The sequence below is a fragment of the Carcharhinus amblyrhynchos genome, chromosome 7, assembly GCF_965287045.1.
Source record: "Carcharhinus amblyrhynchos chromosome 7, sCarAmb.v2.hapA, whole genome shotgun sequence".
NCBI lineage: Eukaryota > Metazoa > Chordata > Chondrichthyes > Carcharhiniformes > Carcharhinidae > Carcharhinus > Carcharhinus amblyrhynchos.
The window spans coordinates 28355337-28375893 of NC_137330.1; the positions used below are offsets into that span (position 1 = coordinate 28355337).

The following is a 20557-nucleotide window of genomic DNA, read 5'->3' on the forward strand; positions in this document are numbered from 1 at the left end:
AGTTAGTGATGAGTTACTGGCCTAGTAATCCATAAAGCCTGGATTAATAATACAGTGCAAGTTCAAATCTCAGAATTGCAGGTTGACAAATTGAATCTGTTTCAAAAAAATCTGTGCACGAAAAGCTGCTGTCAGCAAAAGGAAAACTAAGCTGCCATATTTCTGTAAAAACAAACAAGTTCACTGGTTTAGGGGAGGAAATCTTTTATCTTTACTCTAAATTGACTCTAATCCCCCGTATGGTTAAGTCTTCTGCTGGTATTTCAAGATGGCAGTCCATGGCCACTACCTTCTCAGGGCAAGTAGAGATGGACAATAAATGCCAACTGATGCTCATGTCGTGAGAACGAGTGAAGAGGCCTAGGTGTTGCTTACCCATTGGCTCTGTTGGCCAAGGATAGCACAAGGTATGAGAGAGGGAAAAACAGAATTAAAACATTCACTCTTTTACTTCCCACTTGTGATAACAAGCAACTGTTTTTGTTGAAGAGAGAAGCACAGTGTGGAAAATTCATTTGAGTTCATTCATCATCTCATATACTTTAACCTATTGCATTAGATTTGGAATATGATATGGAACCCTGCAGTCCCACCACCCTCCCATTCACACATGGCTAATTTTGACTTTGGGTGTTAGCATTAAAAGGGTTGATATCAATATCAACAGAAATTAAAATCCAGTGATGTAAGATGAGCATCTAAATTGATTTTACACTATCATCCAGTCAAAATTATCCTTTGTCTATGAAATGTATAATCAGCACACTGTATCTTTCCAAGCAATGACAGGCACTTTTATATTGAGTATCACAGCAGGTACATTGTTCTCACACTGTGTTGACTGCGCTCTCGAGAGTAAAGCTAGCAGACTCTGGTGTCCAAAAGTATTGAGAGACCACAGTTTGATGGATTGTATAAATTTTCTGGTAGCTGCTTCTAATCTTTTGATCATAGGTTGTTTTGATGAGTACTGGCACCAAAGGATGGACATTTTCTGGAGCTGGGTAATAAATATCCTGAAGTAATAAAAGTCCTGAAAGAATGCCAATCTCAAACTAGTTTAGTGATAGCATTTTTGCTGTGCACTTGTATTAGATTTTAACAATCAAAACTCTGCAATAGAGTAAACACTAAGCTCTCATGAATAATACCCGGAGCCAGTTGGGAAGATGAGACTGGGGGGGGAGGGTGGTGGAATCATTGCTGAATTCTGAAGTAAACTCATATATGTATCAATAATCTCCAATGTTGATGCCATTAAGTACAATGGGCCAATAACTGTTGACTGAAAGAAAATGTCTTCTGCCACTAACAGGGGATGATCTATTGTTCTGAACCTTACCCCTATCCCTTATTCATGGCCCTGATGAATCTGGCCAGAATTCTTCCCAGATAAACTTCTGGAATAGCCAGATATGTAAGTGCTACTGGTCAGCATAAGCAAATATTAGTTTTTGGGTCAAAAGCTTTAGTTCATGTTCTGTTGAAAGGTTATAGACTTGAATTGTTGGGCAGAATTTTATGGTCTCGCTTGTCCTGAAACCATAAAATCCCTTCTCATTGACTGCTCCTTGCCCGCTGTGATTCCCATAGTGGGCACGGCAGTAAAATTCCAGCCATTAACTCTTGTCTATTTCTCCAGAAATGCTGCCTGATCAGCTGAGTATTTCTAGAATTTTCTGCTTTTAAGGTTTCCAGTGTTTTGTTTTTGTGTTCATTTTAAGAGAAGGAACAACACTTGAATTAAAATTTAAGCAGTCTAAACTATTTCAAGTGCAAGGTCATCCATCACAATATGATGGTAACAACCCAAATCTATATCACCAAGTCATAATTAAATTATATGTACTCCCCATTGCTTTATGAAGCAATATAGTCTGTCTCAGATGGTAAGATTCCCTTTAAATGGAATCTAAAGTCATGTCTATGCTATCAAGATAAGCATCAATTATAACTAGCCACTGTACAAATCCAATTATTGGGTCACAGTAGATAATTTTGTATCTCACTAGTGCTCAGTTGCAGGGCTAACATTGAGAAAACCAAGAACTCACCTCCTTTCTTATCAACTGACTGGAAATAGTACATTAAGCAAGAATATTTGAAAGTAACACTGAAGGTTTTACTGAAATTATATTTACAGACATGTAAAAGATTACACCTCAAAATTATTATATATCTTTGGTGTGAAAACGGCTGCCTTTTCTAATCTGTGACAAATGTATACAGGAATTGTTTGATAATTCACGCTGCTCAACATTACACAGAAGTGAGGTGATACAGTTGTAATATACTTTTGGTTACCCTGGATAATTCAAACTAATAATCCTGGGTTATTATAAAAACTCTTAACTTAATGCCATTGTCCTTCAATGATCTAAACAGACTAACACAGATAAGCTCTGTACATAATACCATTCACAATGAAAACAGATTCTGCATTGAACACAGAAAATAAAATAAATCTCTTAAATAAAAAGCAATATAGGAAACATTTTGATAAAGACAATTTTAGATCTATGCAACTGGCAGCTCAGCCCAGGGGAGGCTACACGGGAATACTGAAAACCATTTAGTTTGGTGGGACGGGGATTAATTCTACCACTGGATTGTTGCATGCAAGTAAAGCAACACTATTTCCATTTGAATTATTCCAATAATGTTGGTAGAGAGGTTTGCCAGCTCTTTTTATAAAGTCACTGAAACCTTAAGTATTATAAACTTATCCAATTTACCATGACAGCTTTTAAAAATAAGCAATACATTAAATCAGTCCATGCTGCTGTAACCTGTTCTGAAACTCTGAGCTGAGGCCATCAGAATGTCTCTAAATCTGTCAAAAGGTAGACACATTTTTTAAAAAAAACTTTACTACCCCCACCCCGACTCTATCAAAGTTGTTGGGATGGGGGCAAGATACTCTCCACCTGAAACTTTAAAATTGGTCTGTACACAAATGAGAACTGAGTTGTTGTGCATTCCAAACACTTGTTGCTGCTGCTTATTTGCAGTATCTTTCTTGTTTAACCTTCTCTCTTTTGCATTCAGCCATATACATAAAAATAAGTCAACAGGAAATGAACCACACTGATGCCAGAACCAGAGTTTATGCAGTCTCTGGGAGATATTTTCCTGGAGTCTTGTGGGGATGCTTTGCCGGAGAGTCTTGTGGGGATGCTTTGCCGGAGAGTCTTGTGGAGTATGTTGGGGGGTGTCTCTGGGTGAGGATCTCTGATGTGTGTTGGGATGAGTGTGTTTGAATGTGGAACTGAGACACGACAGATCAGCCATGATCTTATTGAATGGCGGGGCAGACTCGAGGGGCTAGATGGCCCACTCCTGCTCCTATTTCTTATGTTCTTCTGAGTCTCTTGGGGGGTGAGTGGGGGTGTGTTGGAGTGGGTCCCTGATGGGAGGCTCACTATGTGTTGGGGGCAGGGTCCCAGGGTTGTTTTGTCTTTTAGGGAGGGGAAGTTTTTGGGGGAGGGTCTCTGGGGGTGTGTTGGGGTGGATCACAGGTGGGAGGCTCAGTGTGTTGGGGTGGGTTCCTGATGGGAAGCTCACTGTGTTGGGGGCAGGGTCTCAGGGGTTTTTTCGTCTTTTAGGGAGAGGAGGTCCCTGGGGGTGTGTGGGGTTGGATCACCGGTAGGAGGCTCACTATGTTGGGGGAGGGTCTCGGGGGGGGAGGGTCTCGGGGGGGGGGTGGGGGGGACTGTCCTGGGGTGGGTTCCTGATGGGAGGTTCAGTGTGTGTTGGGGGCAGGGTCTCAGGGTTTTTTTTTGTTTTTTTAGGGAGAGGAAGTTTTCAGAGGAGGGTCTCTGGGGGTGTGTTGGGGTGGATCACTGGTGGGAGGCTCACTGCGTTGGGGTGGGGTTCCTGGTGGGAGGCTCACTGCGTTGGGGTGGGGTTCCTGGTGGGAGGCTCAATGCGTTGGGGTGGGCTTCCTGGTGGGAGGCTCACTGTGTTGGGGAAGGTCACTGGTGGGAGGTTCACAGTGTGTTGGGGGCAGGGTCTCTGGGGGGCGTGCAGGGGTGGATCACTGGGGGGTGGTGTTGGGAAGGTCACTGTTGGGAGGGTCACAGTGTGTGGGGAGCAGGCTCTCTGGAGTATTTTTTTGGGGGTGGGCATGGGGGCGCACTGCTACACCAGCTCGGCAGCCTGCGCCTCCCGGGCTCTCTTGCAGCCGTACAGCCACTTGATGACCCTGGCGTTGCGCTCGATGACAGACAGGCCGGGGGCGCGCTCGCTCAGCGCCTCCTCCAGCAGCCGCTCCTTGTCGCCGCTGTGCCGGGAGAAGTCGCTGTCGGAGCCGGGCACGCTGACGCTGCGCAGGCGGAGGGTCAGGCTGTCGGAGGCCGAGGTGAAGTTCTCCCGGCCCAGCTCCTCGATCACCTGCGCCTCCAGGCCGCAGTAGGTGAAGAAGGTGTCGAACTCGGAGAAGGCCTTGGAGAAGCGGCAGCTGATGTCGGACTGGGAGCGGTGCAGGGAGCCGCCGGTCCTGCGGCAGCCCGGCTCCGCCCGAGGGCCCTGCCCGGGGGCCGTCACCGCCGCCGCCTCCTTGATGATCACCTTGGGCACCTCGGGCGAGGCGGGCTGCTTGTCCCGGAGGCCGGAGCCCTGGATGAGCCGCCTGACCAGGCTGGGGTTAGTCCGGCCCCCGGCTCCGGCCCCGCCGCCGCCGCCGCCGCTCCCGCTCCCCTTTCCGAACTCGCACTTCTGCCGGTAGATGACCAGCGAGTCCGGCCGCAGCTGCCGCTTGGAGCGGCGGTTCCGCTCCAGGAGAGGCCGGGACAGGTGGTGGCCGGAGCCGCCCGGGGAGCCCCCTACTACCGCTGCCGCCGCCGCCTCCTTCTCCCCGCTGCTGCCGCCGCCGCCGCTCTCGGCGCTGCCGCCACTGCCGCCTTCCTCCTCCGATGCTCCCGAGCTGCCGAAACCTCCTCCTCCTCCTCCCCCTGCCGCTGCTGCCGCCGCCGCCGCCGGGCGGCTCTTCACGTACTTGTCCCTGTCCGCCGCCAGTCTCTCCACCGCGCTCAGCCGGCCCCGGCTGCTGCTCTCCCCCATCTGCCGCCGCAGGTAACCCGGCCCCTTGTTGAGGATGCGGAGCGGCAGTGAGGGGCTCACCCCCGGCTGCAGCCTGGCGACCTGAGAGATGTCGGTGGGCATGGCACCGGCTTCGGCTTCAGCCCTGCGGATCGCAGCCAGCGAACAGCAACAAAGTTCACACTCACTGTCACTCACTCAGGTGTCCTCATGAAAACACTCTGCTCCCAATAAAGTCCAAATTCTCTCTCCCGACCGTCTATCTTTTTGCTGTTGTCGAAAATGCCCAAATTCACTGTCCCCTTCTCGCACTCAACCTTGTGTCTTTTTGTTGTCAAAACTAGCCAAATTCACCGTCCCCTTTCTCGAAGGTGTGTCTTCTTGCTGTTGTCAAAAATATCCAAATTGTCCCCTCCTCACTTTCGAACGTGTCTCTGTAGTATTTTGTTTTCAGGAATGCACAAACTCGCTGTCCCCTTCTCACACTCAACTATGTATCTTTTTTGTTGTCAAAAATGACCAAATTCACTGACCCCTTCTCTGTCGATTGTGTATCTTCTTCCTGTTGTTGTCAAAATGTCCAATTTCGTCTTCTCTCTTTCGACTGTGTATCTTTTTATTGTCGAAAATGTTCAAATTCACTGTCCCTTTCTCTCCTTGTTAATTTATTTCCCTCCCCCAGCAGGAATTCACAGTCCACCAGGAAGGTGCAGCTGTCCCGATGGTGTGCTGACTTTACTCCCTATCAGGGTTTCACTGAGTTGACTTGCTAAGTTGGCTCCTTTTCAATGGATCCACCTTGTGAGGCCGTCCCTCTTGTAATAAAACAGCAGCAAATCATACCTCCGCTTCAGGGCTCATGACGCAAGGTGGGAGCAGGCGGTGTGTCATGGAAGAGGGATGGGTCCAACAGTTAGCAACGTTAACATAGCCCCCGGCAAAGGCAAGCCCGCATTTATTTAAAATGAATTCTGTCAGCCCTGCCTTCCTATCTTCCTGCCAGGGAACAGATTATGGCAGTCTATCTGTAAACTCATCAGAGTTAGCACAGTGAATTTACCTTCTTGACGATAAAGGTAAACATAAAATAGGGGTTAGAAATAGAGTGAGATTCTGGCAATGACTGTTAATGTTTGCAAAAACCCTTTTGCTATTAGGCAGAAAACAAAAAAAACCTACGTTAAATTATCCAGTGATAGTCGTTTAAATGTATGAACACGTTTTTCATGACTAATACAGGACGATTTCATTCTGCATCAGAAATACCAACGGCACATCTGACAGGATTCTGAGATGCCAAGTGTGAGCAGCCTTTGAATCTTTCTTTGAAAGGGAGTGCTTTTCTCAGTTTTCCAAGGGATTGAATACCATGCAACATCAGGGAAATTTCTGATAGATCCTCATTCATTTTACTTTCTAATCAGTTCCACTGTAATCGATTAATGCATTGATGTATTAACACTGTGAGGAGAACATGCTAACTAGTCGCAAGTTCACAGCAAACATCCGATTACATTTTAAGCGAAGGTCACTGAGCTCAGTGGACAGGTTATACAGAACTGAGACGTTTAAATTACATGTTGGATAACCAGTCTGGACTAAGTGGGGCAGCGGTATTTGACTGCTGATCATTAAGGTTTAAAACTTCGCTTGTTCGTTATTTGTGGTGAAATCAGAATGAATTCCTTCTACATTATACACGCTAGGGAAATCCTCTCTCAGGAAGAACTTGACTGTGATGCCCCCCGTGGTTGAATTACCTGCTGCTATTTTCAGTGTTGCGGTCCACATCTTTTCCATTTAGGCTCGCGAATGAAGAGAGAACATAACATAAGAAATAGGAGCAGGAGTAGGCCTTCGAGCCTGCCCCGCCATTCAATAAGATCATGGCTGATCTGTCGCTGCTCAGTTCCACTTTCCCGCCCTCTCCCCATAACCCTTAATCCCCTCTCCTATCAAAAACCCATCAACCCGCGTCTTAAAAATATTTAGGGAGGCAGCCTCCACCACTTCAACGGGCAGAGAATTCCAGAGATTCACCACCCTTTGAGTGAAGAAGTTCCTCCTCAACTCCGTTCTAAACCGCCCCCCTTTTATCTTGAGGCTGTGCCCCCTAGTCCTACTGTCTTTTTTGAGCGGGAAGAGTCTTTCCACCTCTATCCTATCCATCCCATTCATCATCTTATACGTCTCAATGAGATCTCCCCTCATTCTTCTAAACTCTAACGAGTACAAGCCCAGTTTACTCAGCCTCTCCTCATAGCTCAACCCCCTCAACTCCGGTATCAGCCTAGTAAACCTCCTCTGCACTCCCTCCAAGGCCAAAATATCTTTGCGCAGGTGCGGCGCCCAAAACTGCACACAGTACTCCAGCTGCGGCCTCACCAATGCCCTATACAGCTGCAGCAAGACCTCCCTACTTTTATATTCAATCCCCCTCGCTATGAAGGCCAGCATCCCATTCGCCTTCCTGACCACCTGCTGCACCTGCAAGCTGGGTTTTTGCGACTCATGCACAAGGACTCCGAGGTCCCTCTGCACCGTTGCCTGCTGCAGTTTTTCGCCCCGTAAGTAATAGTCCTTCCTACCACTCTTCCTACCAAAGTGGACCACCTCACACTTGCCAACATTAAATTCTATTTGCCATTTCCTGGCCCATTCGCCCAGCCTATCTAGATCCTTCTGCAGACTCTCCACACCCTCCGCACAATTTGCCGTTCCCCCAATCTTGGTGTCATCAGCAAATTTCTACACTCGGTTCCCTCCTCCAGATCATCTATATAAATGGTAAAAAGCTGAGGCCCCAGCACCGACCCCTGGGGCACTCCACTAGTCACCATCCGCCAATCCGAATAGCACCCGTTGACCCCCACTCTCTGCCTCCTATTTGACAACCAATCCTCTATCCATGCTAACACCCTACCCCCAACTCCATGTCCCTCGACCTTCTGCAATAACCTCTTGTGAGGCACTTTGTCAAACGCCTTCTGAAAATCAAGAAAGACCACATCCACCGGCTCTCCTCTATCCACCGCCCTAGACACATCCTAGAGACAACTTAGATAAAACACCAGTGATCAGTGATGCCAGATTGCCAAGCATAATTCAATGTCTTTTGTAGACGTGGGAGTTGTGTGTTGTTCTTTCATGGGATATAGTTGTCATTGGCAAGGCCAACATTTGTTACCCACGCCTAATTGCCAATGAACTGTCCTTGCTAGGTCATCTTAGAGAGCAGTTAAGAGTCAAGAGATTGCTGTGTGTCTGTAGGCACATGTAGGCTAGGTAGGTATGGCAGATTTCCTTCTCTAAAGGACATTATCGAACGAGTTGGGAGGTCTGTGTTTTCTGTGATTGGGAGAGGAAGGGTGAGAAGGAAATTAGAAAATATTGACATATTTTAAGTACTTTCATCAATACTTGAATGTTTTAATAAGGTAGTAAGTAATGCTGTTAAATTCTGGCTTCTAATTTTGTGAAGACGATTTTAGTTTGTATTTTGAACGCAAGAAGATAAGAAATATTTGGATTAAATGCATTCTGTACAAGTTGTAATGCGTTGGTCCCTCATTAACTTAGTTATCTGACTGAGAAAGCATCCAAAGAGGAAATACTTTTTTCGGTGAACAGGAGAAAAGTGAAAAGAGCCACACGTCCATTCTAATCTGCCCATCACATGACAATGTTTATATTAATTTTTATTTTCATATGTTCCTGTAATTCTGCTGAACCAGAGTTGTTAATGATAATTTCACACCAGGGAGTTGGTTAAACAACGCCAATAAAAACACAAGAGTGAACTATTCATAGTTTAATTCCACTTAACAGTTTGTCATATGCAGCACCTCCTGGAGAGCCGTTGAATAAATAGCGTACGACAAAAACCAGTAGTGTGGCATGGATATTAGATTATTTTCATAAAGGTTATCACAACTCAGTAATCCACTTAATATGTCTAAGATTGCGTCTGATATGACTGCACTTTCCTACTATAAAGACGTGAAAATTAATTTCACAAACCTGTCGATAAAGAGAGCTTGATCCTGGTTCTAGAAGGAAAATATAATGTTAAAACAGCTTGCGGAAGAATATGGGCAAGGACTCCGTTGAATATTAATGCATTGAGATTCAGCAAAATCAGACAAAAAATTGTATACTTTCTCGCGCATTTACAAAACTATCAGAAAACACTTAAGTTTACATAAGTTGCGCGTGGAGTTTTTCCAACTGAGCTTCTATCATTAGAAGTTGGGGATACTGTACTTTATTCCCTGTTCAGGTAACAATATAGTTAAGATCACGTCTCCCATTAATTGCTGTTGGAAATGTTGAGTATATGAGAGAAAAGGGAATGGAAAGCTTAGCTGAAAGGCTGAGAGGAGACTGTTGAAAAAGGCTTGTGTGGAGAATAAACATTACAGAATCTTTACCGTGCAACAGGAGGCCATTCAGGTCATCGAGCATGTACTGACCCTCTGAAAGTGTATTCTGCCAAATCTCTCTCCTGTGCCTTATGCCCATAACCTTGCACATGTTTTCTTTTCAGACAGCAACCTAATTCTCTTTTGAGTACCTTGATTGAATCTGCCTCCACCACCCACCAGTGCAGAATGATTGGGCTGAATGCCATATTTCTGTGCTGTGTACTTTAGCAAATCATAAAATAATTAATGAATTGTTATTGGCATCATTAATTAATCAGTAATGTTAGGTAGATAAACTCTCTGAGAGGCATGACTTTCAACACAAGTTGAGTATATGGCAGCTAATTCTATTTTGATTCTGGCCAATAGAGTGGTATTGGGCTGAACCTAGGCCATAACTAATATCCTCCTCAAAAGGAGGAATACATGACAAGTAGCCCAGTCAAACTGAAAAAATGCTTGTGTTGAACATTAGGTAACTACTTTCTTGCTATTGATGAGGCAGACAGCGTCCTGAATTGCCCATCAATTTCAAGAGAGCCAGTGGAGACTGATGTGATTGATCATGGTTAAAGATGACTTACGTGTACAGTAAGGCTCAGAACAGTGGCAAGCAGTCACTGAAACTCCTCCTGTTCATTGTACGCTTTCTTGAACTGTGGGTCCCTGACCCTGTTTCATACAATGTGCGTGAGGCCCACCAATATATCTGCATTCTTGTCAGAGGAAGATGTCACCTGTGGAGTTAAAGGAACATTAGAGCAAATAGAAGAACAATACTCTGAATTAATACAGCAGCATTAATGCAGTTAACCACCCCAAGGCAGTTCATAAGAGTATTATCCAACAAAATTAGAGCCATCTACAAAGATTGGTGACCAAAAGCTTGGTCAAAGGTAGGTTTTGAAGCATCACATGAAGGAGGAAAGAGAGGGAAGGAAGCAGAAAGGTTTCAGAAGGAAATGTTTAAGGCTTAGGGCTTTGACAGCTGAAGCTACCACTACCATTGATCAAAATTGGGGATGCTCAAGTGACCAGAGTTTGAGGAGCACAGACAACATGGAAGGCTGCAACGCTAAAGAAGTGATAAGGTGAGGTGACACTATGGACAAAAAGTTTTTTTAACTGGGAAGCATCACACCCAGTGAAGGCACAACATTGATTTGATTTGATTTATTATTGTCATGTGTATTAACATCCAGTGAAAAATATTGTTTCTTGTGCGCTATACAGAGAAAACATACTATTCATAGAGAAAGAAACAAGAGAGTGCAGAATGTGTTACAGTCATAGCTAGGGTGTATTGAAAGATCAACTTAATGCAAGGTAAGCCCATTCAAAAATCTGACAGCAGCAGGGAAGAACCTGTTCTTGAGTCGGTTAGTACGTGACCTCAGGTTTTTGTATTTTTTTTCCCCAAAGGAAAAAGGTAGAAGAGACAATGTCTGGGGTGCTTGGGATCTTTAATTACACAGGCTGCTTTACCGAGGCAGCGTGAAGTGTGCAGACAGAGTCAATGGATGGGAGGTTGGGTTGCGTGATGGATTGGGCTACATTCATGGCCTTTTGTAGTTCCTTGCGGTCTTAGGCAGAGCAAGAGTCATACCAAGCTGTGATACAACCGGAAAGAATTCTTTCTATTCATAACTTCGAAGATGGACTGTGACCCTATGGAATTTTGTGGAACAATCCTTTATGTTTTAAAATCTAGATCTAAGATGGTTGCCTAGAATCCAGTGACCGTTTTAACTTCAATCTAGGCTATCTTATCGACTCAGAATGTTGCAAATTGAAGCATAATAAGTGAGAAACCCCCAACAATCCTCCCCCCCCCCCAACCCTGCTTTTGAATGGACATGTCTAGGCAGCACTCCTCTCTGGAATTCACACATGCCAATGTTTGTAGTTTATTTTAAACATAGAATCAATGGACCCCCTTTCTGTGTCTCCAAGTTTGCAATTTAAGAAAAGACAGCCAATGAGACACCAGTTATCCCCAAGTTAAGTGTGAAAGATCTCTGTCTCCTATTGCGTTGTGATGACTTTGGACTTCCAAAGCACTGGTTCATGAGACTAAAACTGACTGGAGATAATGGGTGGGAAATTTTCAGCCATGCTTGCCCCAACGCCAGAAATTCCTGCCCAAAGTCAACAGACCTTTGCATGGACCACCCCTGTCTGCTACGATTCCCATGGCAGGTGGGACAGGAAAATTCCACCCAATGTGTTTTGATCTAAAGACCCAGGGAGTCCTGTGTAATTTGCAGAAGAGCACTGAAAGAGACAGCAGCTATAGTAAGAGCAGCAAAGGGCAGTGTCATATTTGCCTTTAAATAGTTGGAGGCCATACATCCTAAAAGTGCCTCCAAGTCTGATACCAAAAGTCTATCTGCAAGAAATCTGACTTCCTGATTCAAAAACAACAAATGCTTAGCATGAGCTGCACAGCATTAATCTCTTCAAGGAAATCCTGCAACAATCAAAATATTTAACTTCAGTTATTTTAACCCATCTGAATTACAAATCAACAGTGGGAAAATACTTTTATCAAAATTGACCACAGTGAATAGTTCTCCTATAACAAGTCCAATATATGAACTCTTATGGTTTGACACAGGTAGAAGTGCACTATCATCTTTAGTTATATTCTTCTTGATTGTGTGGTGTTTAGGTAAAGTAATATTTTGATTTTTAAGATGAGTGTGAATAAATAATCTTTTTTAAATAATGTATTCAAGAGACAGCTGGATATAGAACTTGGGGTGAATGGCATCAAAGATTACAAGGGAAAAGCAAGATTAGGCTATAGAGTTGGATGATCAACCATGATTGTAATGAATGGCGGAGCAGGCTCGAAGGGCCAAATGGCCGCCTCCTGCTCCTTTCTTCTATATTTCTATGTAAACCCACAAAAGTCTGCTGAAGGTTCTTTCTAAAGGGGGCCTAGGACACACGTGTACCTATCCAAAACAACCACACTCATCGTAGACTGTAAGGGAAATTAATTGGGAGTTTCAATTTATTTCTCATAACCTGTCTGTAATTGGCACAATGATGCAGTGAAGTGGATTGTACAGAGTCAGAGACTGGTTACCTGCTTGAGCCCAAAGTTGCTTGTCTTAAGTTTCCAATTCCAGGTGTGTCACTGTGAAGAAGTGCAGGACAAAGAGAACAGTAACTTCATCAAACAACAAAGAATGAAAGAAAGGGAAAATCAAAAATGTTAATTTTCAATCTAAAGTTTGTATAATCATTACACTGTTCTCCCCCAACATGGTTGTCCATCCACCTCGAGCTGTTTCTTGCCCCAAAGAAAATTGCTAGACCTACCCATCTTTCGCAGGTTTCTGGATTTGAACCCTTGCAGACATTATCCTACATGCTGTTTCTATCCCTTGGATAATTTGCAATGAATACAGTTATATTGTGAATCCTCGCCAATGGTGTTGAGATAAATTTGTACACTATTGCCTGGCATTCTTTGCAGCTATTTTTCTCTGGCTTTGAAAGAAAGCTCCAGGCTATCCTTCCACCTTATCTAGTGGATGACATGGGAATGCAGTCAGGGCAATGTTGTCAAGAATTATGCACGAAGATCCAAGAAATGGGAAGTGAGGAAAATAGTCTTAAATGCAAAGGCCTAATTATAAGTATTACACATCTGCGAAAATAATTTCAAAAGTTTTTTTTAGGAACAAGTAGGGTGAATTGTTATAATTTTAAAAAAATGACAAGAATTTACAGATCTTTGAAAATTAGGCTGGTTGTGACGAGGAATATACAGGGTGCAACTGAATGTCAGAATTTTTAAGTTTGTTCTAAAGCAAAAATAAAGCTCTGCGTTAGGACACCATACAGAATTCTCCTTGTAGAAAATACTCTCAGCAATCAGTTTTAGTGTTCCCATTTTTCATAATTTTTGTCCTCAAAATATAGGTGGAATGCCAGCAGAACTAACTACTGCATTTCCTCCTTGGGCCAGTCTCACGTGAACATTTTTGACTGTTAATAATATCGACAGTTGCCAAGGTAACATCGGATTTGCACCAAATCTTTTCTGTCCCATTTTAAGTGCCACCAATGCAACTGCATTATTACGCTTGACTTTAATGATTTATGAGGCAAGTCAAACCAATTATTTGTTATTGTCAGCGCGTGCTTTTCTTCAATAGCCTGTCACTGTAACAAGCCCCAACAGGTAAAATAGTATTGTTAGGATACTAACAATATCCAGTAGAGACAGCCGAAACAACGAGAACCAAATGAGTTAAATTGGGAATACATTAGTTGAGAAACGATCAATAGCTGTGGTTGTGGCCATGTGTTCCAATTAAACCACACTTCTGTGTTTCAACCTGGAACTTTTCTAACGATAGCAATGTGGTAGACATCTTCCGCAATGGAAATGATTCAGTAGCGACTGTTTTGCATTCCAACATTCGGCTTTTAACCTGCTTAGTCTGAGGTATGCTGAATGATTGGTGACAGGTACCAGATGTGTTTCTCTGCTCTTCCAAAATATTTGGTGGGATATATTCAGTGTGGAAAACCTTTAGCCTCTCCTAAGCGGTCAGTAGGTCTTAAACAAGTCCTGTTAAATAAATGGTCACCCGCCCCGCGCCCCCGCCCCCGCCCGCCAAAGCTCTTTATTTTCTGTGATCTTGCAAGAGTTCCCTGTAGCATTCATCCACCCAGTTTTTAAAAAACATCAGTGTCAGAACGTATTTTTGCTTATTACTGCGTGCATTTCTGTCTTACAGTACTTGATTATTAAAAAATGTCAATAGTGCTATTGTCTCTAGAATGTGAATTCCCCTGAGGGTTATAGTAAGGGGCCTCAACTCTCTCGGGAAAGTCCCTGAACGAAGTGGAGAGGGTCTCAAGGTGACACTGAATTTTGTGTCAAGCTGGAACAGCTTGTTAAAATATTCTCAACCACAATCGTCTCTCATCGCAACCATAACCAGAATAAGGTCAAAGAGTTATTGACCTCTCACTGCTCTACACATTGAAAATACATTGCAGTCTATGCTTTTTACATTCGTACGATACAGAATTTTACTAGGGAAAAATACTTGCAACTACACAAGAAAATCTAATAGTGAAAAGAAAGATCAAAGACTCTTATCGTGTCACTGTGTAGTTTTATCTGCTGTGATTGAATATTCCATGAGGACTCAACACAGGATCAAAAACTAAACTGAACCAGTTTGATGATATTTGAAGCAAACAACATTTTTTCAGCTATATCTACAACTATAGAATTGTAGATGTCTATAACACTGAAGGAGGCTATTTGGTCCAATATACCTTGGTGGTTGTTTTGTTACAGCAAACTAGAACTAATCTCACTGCCTTTGCCTCTCCCAGAGCTGTGTGTTGTCCTCTGTTTCAAGTACTTCATTTTTTTTACCTTAAAATTGTATAGGTCTATGCCTGAATTATTCCCTATTGCAAAACTTCCTCACATCCATCATCATCACAGACATCTATAAGTTTATAGGTTAAGCTTATTCATTTATTAGTCACAAGTAGACTTACATTAACACTGCAATAAAGTTACTGTGAAAATTCTCTAGTTGTCTATTTGGATAAACTGGGGGAGAATTTAGCATGTCAATAAATTTAACCAGTACTTCTTTTGGACTGTGTAAGGAAACTGGAGCACTCAGAGGAAACCCAAACAGACATGGGGAGAACATGCAGACACCAATGACATACAGACAATGAGCCAAGCTGGGAATCAAACCCTACTGCTGTGAGGCAGTAATGCTACCGCTGTGCCACCCAGTGTTAAGTCCCAGTCAGTTCTCAGATGAGAACTAAAAACTGGAAACTGAAAACAGGTTCTACAATTCTACTTTAAAGACATATAAATGCCATATTTAATAATGGAAGCACAGCAAGTGCAGTCAGATTCTCAAATCCAAACTTATGTAAAAGCAGTTTGCCATTACCACCAACCTATCAATTCATCTGACTCTTTCATTTTGTAATTTAAAGGATTAATCATTTGGTCAATAGTGTCTATTTTGGGCCAATTTCTTTTAATTTGAATCAGGTGGCAGATGACTGATTGCAAATAGGCAATCAAGCTGGAATGATGAAGTGGCTGGAGATCTTGGCATTTTGTTTGGTGAAAGTAGGTGCTAAATGGACGCAGTGCAGTAAGAAGTTGGAAGTGTGGATTTAGCATTGTTTTCAAGTGGGCTGATTGAGTAACACATTCTTTACTCTTGCTGGTTACTGTAGGGCATTGCCATGTTCAAATCACAATTTACAAGTTAACCATTAATTCCCATATACCAAGAAAATAGTGCCCCTTCCACAGATTTCTACAGAATTTTGGTGACCTGTCACTGATGAGATTCCCTATTTTACAGGACATTGTAGCATTTGTCTGTTTGCTCTTTCACGTTTGAGCAAGTGAGTTCTGGAAAGGTTTGAGGTTGTGGAGTTGCCTAGCCATGGACATCTGCCCTCCACTTCATTGTAAAATAGGTCAGGATACTGGCTTCACTACTCAGCAAATGAGCTTGAGACAGGTTTGAGGACCAGTACAGAATTTTAACATAAGAACTAGGGGCACGAGTAAGCCATCTGGCCCCTTGAGCCTGTTCCACCATTCAAAGAGAATGACTGATCTTTACTTGGACTCAGCTCCACTTACCCGCCCACTCATTATAATTCTTAATTCCTTTGTTGTTCAAAAACTTAACTATTCTTGCCTTTAAAACATTCAACGAAGTAGCTTCAATTGCTTCCACAGGGAATTCCACAGATTCAAAACCCTTTGGGTGAAGAACTTCCTCCTCAACTCAGTCCTAAATCTGCTCCCACTTATTTTGAGACCATGGTTGCTAGTTCTAGTTTTACCTGCCAGTGGAAACAACCTTCCTGCTTTTATTTTATCTATTCCCTTCATAATTTTATATATTTTTGTATGATCTCCCCTCATTCTTTTGAATTCCAATGAGTATAATTCCAGTCTACTTAGTCTCTTCTCAGAAGCCAACCCTCTCAACTCCAGAATCAACCGAGTGAATCTCCTCTGCACCTCGTCCAGTGCCAATATATCCATTCTCGTGATCTGGAGATGCTGGGGTAGGAGCAGTGCTCTGAAAGCTCATGCTACCAAATAAATATGTTAGACTTTAACCTGGTGTTGTGAGACTTGCTATCCTTTCTCCAGTAATGAGACCAAAACTGTGCACAGTATTTCACCAGCACCTTATATTGCTGCACTGTTTTAAAATTCCATCCCCCTAGCAATGAAGGACAAAATTCAATTTGCCTTCTTAATTACCTGCTGCAGCTGCAAACTAACATTTTGTGATTCATGCACAAGGACACACCCAGGTCCCTCTGCACAACAGCATGCTGCAACTTTTTACCATCTAAAATGAAAATGTTTCAATTTCAGTTGTTTTGTACATACTTTTAAATGTAATATGTGAATGGAAATGCAATCTGACAGGACTAATCTGTTACTATAGGCTTGTTACTTTTGAATAATTTATGGATATGAAACACTAAAACTGAATTGGATTCAAGATAAAGTTGTTGAAGAATAAGCTAATCACATACCATTTTCATTTACAGATATTTCGATATTATTCTCCTTTTACTGTCATGTTAAAGTTAAAATCAAAACAGAATGAATTTCTTGGATCCAACGACTAATCCTTTGGATCAGGTATGGGAAATAAACAAGTGGCTTTGTTTCTCTTTCACATTTTCAGTTCAAATTTTTTTGGTAAAAATATAACAAAAAATTAACCCAAACTCTCAACAAGATGTTTACTTTGGAAAGGAGTTTTATGTCTGCTTTGGTAACCATTAAATATTTGTAATAGAATGTAGATTAGAAATAAGTAAGCGATTAAAGAATTATAATGTAGAAAGTTAAGTAAAAGAAATTGTAGTGTATTTTTCAAATCAAAATCCTTCAGAACTGAGATAATTATTTTTCATGTGTCTGATATCACTGCAGGTGTCAGGTTTCTATAACACACACTGGAAACATATTAATGATGAAAAGAAATTTCAATTATTTTGTACACTTTTAAATCAGTATGTGAATGGAGATGCCATCTGACAGGGATAATTTGTTACTGTAGGCTTGTTACTTTTAAATAATTTATAATATGAAACAGTAAAACTGAATCTGATCCAAGATAAAATTGTTGAAGAGTAAGGTAATCACATGCATTTGGAGTTCATTCACTACCAATGGAATTCTTTCTTTTCAGAGTGCTTCTAGCAGAAAATATGGGCAGAAGGGGATATTTTTGTGAGGAATTAACTTAAGAATGAGGCAGTGACAAATAATAGACTTTTCTGGCATAACTGAGTAAAATGCAAGCAGATCAATTTGCTAATGCTCTTCAATAAATATAATTTAAACCCATTTCAACTTAACATAAAAGCATATAAGAACAATATCAATCACAATCAGACAAAACTCAGTTTGTATTATGAATAATCCTGCTTTCCAGGATTCATAGCATAGGAGAAGGTGAATACATTGGGGGGGAGTGGTGTTGGTAAGGGGCTTTGGACATAGGGAGCTAAAAAGGACAGAGAGCAAGTGAGAGAGAGAGACCCTCCTTGTCAGCTGGCAGGCTGGATACTAGATGTTGGCCTCCTCATTGCCAGTAAACTTGCAACTGAGAAGGGGTGGGGACCTTAATTGGCCATTATTTGATCCTTAAGGACCTCAATTGATCCACAAATGAATGGGCTAACTGCTGGCTCCCCCAACACTATTAAAAGTACAACAGGGAGTGAGTAGGCATGACGTCCAATTTTACAACCCAGTCCAACTTTCCCATCACTAAAATGCTGCAAAATTCCAGCCTTAGGTTCTACCAGCAGAAAGGAGAGCTGGAATTAACAGTATCCTTCCAAAGAGCTAGCTCACAGACCCTGATCTCCCAAGCCAAACAGCAAGAGGTTTAAAAATAAAGTCGAATGAACCACCTGAGCTATACTGCAGCATTTTGTTTCGAATCCGATTTCCCAGAATGAAAGGGCTTGGGGAGTTAAAGGAGATACCAGCTAGGTCAGCCAGCAGTTTTGCAATATTAATGGTAGATTCCTCTTAAGAAAACAAATTTGATTATTTGGCCATTATTATAATAAAAAGAATTCTTAAAATGTGAGGATTGCTGGCAAAACCAAAACATTTTACCCAGTTCTAGTTGTCCTTGAGCAGGTGTGGAGCAGGAGAAACTGACAACAACATCAGTAAAGAATTCTTCATAGAGTGGGTAACTACTGCTGAACAAGATGCCTGAAATGATAGTTGAGGTCATGAAATTGAAGTAAATTAAGAAACAAGAAGATGTAATGGGAAGATGACAGAATTAACCTGGATGGGTGAGGGTAAAGGAGCTGAACCTACACTGTGACCTTGTGAACAATTACAACAGAAACAGAAATCCAACTGATCAATGATAACTGCAATTGACTATGCATTTGTGGGCTGTTTGAGTGGGAAGGAGACAACTCACTGCTATCTGGGGAGAACAGGTATGAGTAAAAATGGCAGAGATCACCTAATACTTCTTCAACTCAGTTGTATCAGAAGGCTTATTTACACCATTAGAAACAAGTCATTCAGTATATACCGGCATCTACAGTTAAAAGAAAATCCACAACTATTGTTAATCCCTAGATTGCTTTACCAATTCACACTTGTATTAAGAATTTGAACATATGCCTTCCATGAGAACTGGTCTGTGAAGCTTGGAAAACCATGAGACCATCCACTTGAATTTATGATGTGTGTTCCTAATTGGCTAAGTTCTGAACCAGAAGTCTATAAAATTAGTACCCTGAAAAGTCAAGAATACTGGAAATCTCAAATAAAATCAGAAAATTAATCAGTATCCAAAAGAGAAAGCTAAATTAATCCTTCCGATCAATTTCTTTGGAAATTAGTTATTCCAATTAGAAAAAAAATTAAAAATTGCAACTGTAAAATTGCCTTGTACAATTACAATCACCTTGGCTACAATAACCACATTCCATGAATGAATAGAAACAAAAATTGCCATTATATTTACAGAAAATACTAGGCTTTGATGTTTATTAACCTTTTTTCTTCCTATAGCATATTTGAGTAATCCAATTTGATAAGATTACAGCATTGACTTCAATGGAAATGAAAATGAACAGTTTCTGTAACTAGTGACTAGTTTCCAATGACAGTTTTATCCCGATGTGGTAGTTTAAAGTCTAATGAGTATGTTGTGCTACTTATCAAGATGCACCCCTTTTTGACAGGATCAGACATTTCACTGGATCCTTGTGTTTTTTATTCTGTGTTTATTCTGTTGCTTTGGACAGAAGTGGGAAATGGTATTATGAAATACACTAGCCCTTTCAGCTGGAAAAAGCATTGCTCCACAAATAGTTAAACTTTATTCCAAAACACACGTCTCTAAAAGGAAGGAACACCGGCGGTAATATTGAACTTCCAAAATCTATTAGTGAAAGTGCTCAGTGTGGTGTTAGTGCCACTCCCTTTGCCTAGCTGGTGTGTCAACACCACACCTCCAAACAAACACCAGAAGAACTTGCCCACAGGCATCCGACTGAGGTATTTGTGGTTGCTGTCTAATTGGAACTGGCAACAGTTGTCTAGTGGATTATATACTCTCACCATGCAAGCACAAGCCACCGTTTAATTGATCAATAAATTGTGGAAAGAAAGGCAGCAGAAAAAACACTTTGGAAAGTCCTCCTTAGTTAGTTATCTCTCTCAAGCAGTTGGACTGGGATTAGCCTTTTTTCAAAGGCATGTCCATAGATAAAAAAACTTACAGCTGGGATCTTTAACCGATGCAAAATTGCTTTTGTGATTGTAAATTGTAGTTACTCTTGGATTTTGTTAATCTCAGTGTAAGCCTTCCAGTAAGGAAGGGAGTTATTTTTTGAACATTCAATCAAATTAAAATGTCTTTACAGAGTTTACTACCCTAGACTCATGCCCTTGTTGCGATTTAGTTCAAAACCTACAAATAAATTTTCTGATTCGCCAAAGTGGAGTTTCTCTTCATGAACAGGTTATCAGGCAGGGCAGTGTG

The 20557-nt window shown here is 42.0% G+C and overlaps 1 protein-coding gene across 1 annotated transcript; it reads right to left on the bottom strand.

Annotated features, from left to right (window-relative positions):
• Window positions 1–3710: 3710 nt before the first annotated feature.
• On the bottom strand, window positions 3711–6642 carry fam110c (family with sequence similarity 110 member C). The gene has a single exon (XM_080193245.1). The coding sequence runs from the start codon at window positions 5161–5163 to the stop codon at window positions 4141–4143; it is 1023 nt and encodes a 340-aa protein (XP_080049371.1). The 5' UTR covers window positions 5164–6642; the 3' UTR covers window positions 3711–4140.
• Between the last annotated feature and the right edge of the window lie 13915 nt (window positions 6643–20557).